Source organism: Arabidopsis lyrata (genome assembly GCF_000004255.2).
Source record: "Arabidopsis lyrata subsp. lyrata unplaced genomic scaffold ARALYscaffold_3, whole genome shotgun sequence".
Classification (NCBI taxonomy): domain Eukaryota; kingdom Viridiplantae; phylum Streptophyta; class Magnoliopsida; order Brassicales; family Brassicaceae; genus Arabidopsis; species Arabidopsis lyrata.
Window position 1 is genome coordinate 4747116 of NW_003302553.1, and position 4957 is coordinate 4752072.

General features: G+C 31.8%; 1 protein-coding gene across 1 annotated transcript; it reads left to right on the plus strand.

Moving 5' to 3' along the window:
* Positions 1–4216: 4216 nt before the first annotated feature.
* On the plus strand, positions 4217–4951 carry LOC9320936. The gene is made up of 2 exons (XM_002882704.2): positions 4217–4668; positions 4760–4951. The coding sequence occupies exons 1-2, from the start codon at positions 4327–4329 to the stop codon at positions 4934–4936; spliced, it is 519 nt and encodes a 172-aa protein (XP_002882750.1). The 5' UTR covers positions 4217–4326; the 3' UTR covers positions 4937–4951.
* Positions 4952–4957: the final 6 nt, after the last annotated feature.

Consider the following 4957-nt stretch of genomic DNA (forward strand, 5'->3'; position numbering starts at 1 on the left):
TTTTTTTGAAAGAATACTAGTTTTTGCTACTTGAATCTCTTGCTCTGTGTTGTTCTTTTGTAGTGGTTTGTGCTGTGACCCCCTCTCTGTTTTTATAGCCGAGAGATGATTTCTCTGCTCTGTTTTTTCCTTTACTTCAACTTCTTCTTCATCCAACCACCCCACGCACTTAAGAGCTTGATTTATCCATTTTTGGATAAAGCTTTTGCTGTTTTCTGTCACCATCACATTCTCTCCTCCATTCAGTAACCACTAGGAGCCGTGTCTTTGTGATACAAATTAACTTTTACAGATTCATGTATGTAAAACGAAAAAAGTGGCTTATAGTAGCATAAACTTGCTATAATAAGTACAATGGAAGACACATTGTTTCAACATTTCTCAAATTGTTCCACTTTTGCTCTAGCTTTTTGCTGATTGAGTAAGGAGGAGTCATGTGGATGTGGAACGATTTAGAATTATTTTTATTATACAAAGAATATACAAGAAGTGGTTTGTAGTAGCACACAAGTTTAAGAATTCAAATCCAACTATTTCTTTGGTCTTAGCTAATTTTGGTAGTGCTTATTGAATAAGGAGGATTCATGTGTATGTGGGATCAATTTAGAAATACTTTTACTAATCGGAGTAAAAGTGAAACGAAGACGTTAAAGAAAAACACGATGGAGATGATGAGGTGGCAGCTAAGGCCATTTTTGTTGGTTGTGTGATTGATTTTGTTGGTTGTGTGATTGGTTTTCAAATCGTTTTTGTCACGCTCGATTTATGTGTTTTCTTAGTGATGAGGTGGTGGCTTATTTGGGTCTATGTGATGTAATTTACTTTTACATATATATATATAAAACGAAAATAGTATATATAGTAAGTAAAATGGAAGACACAGAGTCTCAACATTTTCTACATTTTTCCACTTTTGCTCTACAGCTTTTTTGCTGATTGGGTGATGGACGAGTCATGATGTGTATGTGCAACGATTTAGAATTTTTTGTTTTGCTAATCTGACAGTGAGAAACGAAGACGTTCATGAAAACACCAGGAGATAATGAGGTGGTAGCAAGGGCCATTTTTGTTGGCTGTGTGATTTATTTTATACTAGTGTCAAAATGGTTTTTTTTTTTTAATACTTCTAATTTGATAATTGATATTTTTGATAATTGATATATGTGAATACTATTATATAATAAGATTTTTATAAATTGATATATTCCGGGCTACATATTTTTGATAATTGATATATTTTAAAGTATTTTTTATTTTAAAAAGTTTCTTATTATGTGACAAAAATATGTGGTGTTGTACTTAATACTCTAACCAAAAAGCCTTTGTTAGTTAATCTATCTATATCTTGTAATTCCCTTTATTTTTAGCCGTCTCCATTCATTTTATTCCTTTTCATCTTTTAGTTTTATTTTATTAATTATGCATTTGACTTTTGTTTTCAAATTTTTGTAGTCCTCCTCTCTGTTTTAGTTTTCAATATATTTTTTGATTCTACGATATATTTTATGCTCTTCTGAGATTTGATGATCTATCATTTTAATTATTTACAATTTTATGTTATTTTATGACATATCTTAACATAAAAATATGTTATTTTGTGACATAACTTAAGATATGTTATTGGACCTCGTAACTATTGTCACTAACTGTTATAACCTCTAATTTATTAATAAAATCTTGACATTGTCCGATTAGTGAAATTTTTTAGAGTCAATTAGCTGTATGCTAATTATTTCAAATAATTAGTTTGTACATACACAACTTTTATTCTTTGCAAAACAAGAGAGAGAAATTTTTGGTTTCGAAAAAATCGGACGAATTTACCCCTGGAATAAGACACATGTGTATTTCCCGATATATCATGATATATAATCAAAAAGAGAATAGTTAGAAAAACCAGAAACTGATGTTGGATCATAAAAAACCAATCAATCTCTATGACGACTCTGCAAAGAATCCTCCAAATCAAGATCAACACCAACACGATTCAAGACATTATCTTCCACTTATTCTCAAGTTCCTTAAACCTCTCAACATCAAACTTATGACTCTTAAGCAACTTCCTCTGCCTAGAAAGAAACAACATTTTCATGAAATCTTGATACGTTGGGTCTCTTTAAGTCATCAAGAAATAAGCATAACCCACAATAATCCTAGTAGTTGTAGTGAAAAACGTTATTTGTTCTTAGCGTCGTCGGTTGACGGTGACTCAAATCATTTCTAACAGAAGCTCAATAATAACGAATGACACCCAAACATACGACGTCTCTATACCGAAATTTGTTTAAGGTTTATGAAGTACATTTTAATCAGAAAAATACGACGAGTTTAATGAATTCAAAATATCATAATTTTAGATGCAATTAGTTTCACAATTAAGAAGAATCATTTGTTTGGGGTTTTCATAAAGTAAAGAAAAAAAAAAGAAAAAAATAAATAATAAAAGGAAAGAGAAAAAAAGAATGAAGGAAGAAAGAATGAAGTGTTTGATTTTAGGGATATTTTAGTCTTTTTGTCATGTTTTCAAATGATCATTTATTTACATATTTACCACTTCTCCTTTGACTAAAATACTTCTCAGTCTTAAGGTACGTAGTGTAATTACTCAATTTTTTATCTAACAAACAATAATACATAAATAAATTGAAACAGTAGATTTATCTAGAATTTTAAATTCTTTCAAATCCAAAACCAAGCCTTCTTTTTTCGCATCCTATTAAATTATTAATATTAACATGGAAAAAGCTGAACTGAACCTAGGCTAATAGCACAGTAAAGTCTGTTTTTCTATTTTGTATTACTACTGGTTCTGCAAAAGCATATATCAATTTTTGGAAAGAGTAGAACTTAAACGAAAATAAGCAAAAATAGGGCCCATGAGGAAAACGACGTAGAAAAACGACGTAGAAAAACGACGTAGAAAGTGGAGGTCATGCAATAAAAGCATTTCCATCGGGATCAAATGAGCGCAAAAGTATGTGAGAAATAGAAACGGCACTAAGGGGGGTGTATTGAATTAAAGATTTGGGTGGATTTGGTGGAATTTAGGAAATTTTGGATTTTGAGAAAGTTATGTGATTTTTTAGGATACTTTTGGTGGAATTGTTAGAATTTTCATTTTAGAAAAGGAAATACTAGTTTGTTATTTGGTGAGATTTAAGAGATAATATTGGATGATTTGGTGAGATTTTTAAAACAAAAATAGGAAAACTGGATTTACAAAAAAAACTTATCTCCAACATTGTCTAGAAAATTTGGGATCTCTTTGCAACGTTGCTTTACAAAAAAATAGAAAAATTGGATTCTTTCTGCAACACGTTCCAAAACACGTTCAACGTTGTTTGTGGTAAAAGATAAAGAAATCATGGTGTGTTGTGGTTATAAAAAAGTTTATGTTTTTGTATTAGGACTTCAAATTAAAAACTTGAAACTGAGAGAGATTTTGTTGGTAATGAATTTGATTTGCCATTGAAATCTTTTGTTTTTTTCTGCAAGTGAAGAACAAAAAAAAGGTGACAGATTTGTTTTGACTTTTGACGATGAGAATGAGAAAGTGAAAGGACAACTTCTCTTATGTTTATTTTGTTAAAAGAAGTTTTTTCCAAATAACACCTCTCAAGGTGTGATTTCTTTAATTGAATTTCTCATGTAAAATTGTATCCAAAGTCTCCCAAAATCAATGTTATGGCTTTTTTAAAAAAACAAAGTTGTGTTTTCAATAACAGTTGATTTGATATCAAGTTTAGAAATTATAGTTTGAATAACAAGAGATTGTGAGTGATTTTATTGAAATCTCAATTTCAATAACATTGGATTTGAGAAGAGATTTGAAAATCACAAATTCAATAACAGGTGATTTTAGTAAAAACCCAAAATTTTCTAAAATCCTAGTTCCAATACACCCCCCTAAAAAAATAAGTACTTTCAAATCTCTATTTAAGAAACTCCTTTGACATATGTTTTTGTATGACTGGTTCTTCATTTTCATTGATTTAAAATTTTAAATATAAAGCTAAATTATATTAATATATTATATTTAAAAGACTCAGTGAGTTTCTCATTGATAAAGATGCTTTAAGGGGTATATGCTTTAAAAAAAAATTAATGTGAATCTTTATGAATCAAAGAAATGTAATTATCCGTACAACTTAGGAAAAAAAAAAGCTATCCATACAAATGGTTTTTTTTTTATTATTATTTATGAATGTGGCAATTTCGTAGTTTGGGATAAAGAAAGGTCTACTTTGGTCACTGTTTTCTTCTTTTAAAGCCGGCGAGAGAATTGTCGAAAAATCAAAGAAAAAGGGACAAACTTTAGAAAAGCTTATGGATCCGATCGAATCTGTGGATTACAATGGCTTTGAGACCATTAAATGTAACTCCGACGTCGACCATGGATCGAAGAAAGTTGTGTCTCGGAAGCAAAAACCGGCGGATCAGTCGGCGAAGATGGTCGCTGCTTATGTGGAGGATGAGTGGAGCGGTGCCGGTGAGGCGATATCTAAAAGCCGATCGAATTGTGACGGTGATGAGGGATATGATTTCGACAACGAGATAGCGACGAAGGATGTGAAACCCAACAAGGAGACGAAGCCGAAAGTGTCTTTGGCCGAAGCTGCCGCAAAGATCGATCCTTGGGATCTTGCGGATTCCCTCGCCAAAATATCGGTAAGCGCACGGCTCGCTCCTCTATATAAGCCGATATTCTGATGTAAATAATCCGATAAGCTTACAAAAATCTTTCGCTTTCTTTTGATAGAAATCGTATCATGAGATGAGAAAATGTCTCGCAAGACCCCTTTTGGAGGTGCGGCTATTGAGATTTGTCGATTACCTTGGGATAACACTTTCCGCTGTGCAATTTCCATGGCTGGAGACGTTCAAGCCTTGGCCCAAGCTCATAGATCTGATCGATGTGAGCTCTTTTTTCCCCTGAGATTTTCGAATCAAATTCTAG

Bases quoted from the DNA above. Each gene is read 5' to 3' on its own strand.
- LOC9320936 (XM_002882704.2), top strand. From the start codon at position 4,327: ATGGATCCGATCGAATCTGTGGATTACAATGGCTTTGAGACCATTAAA. The intron at 4,669-4,759 runs GTAAGCGCACGG...TTCTTTTGATAG, and splicing joins ATTCCCTCGCCAAAATATCG to AAATCGTATCATGAGATGAG.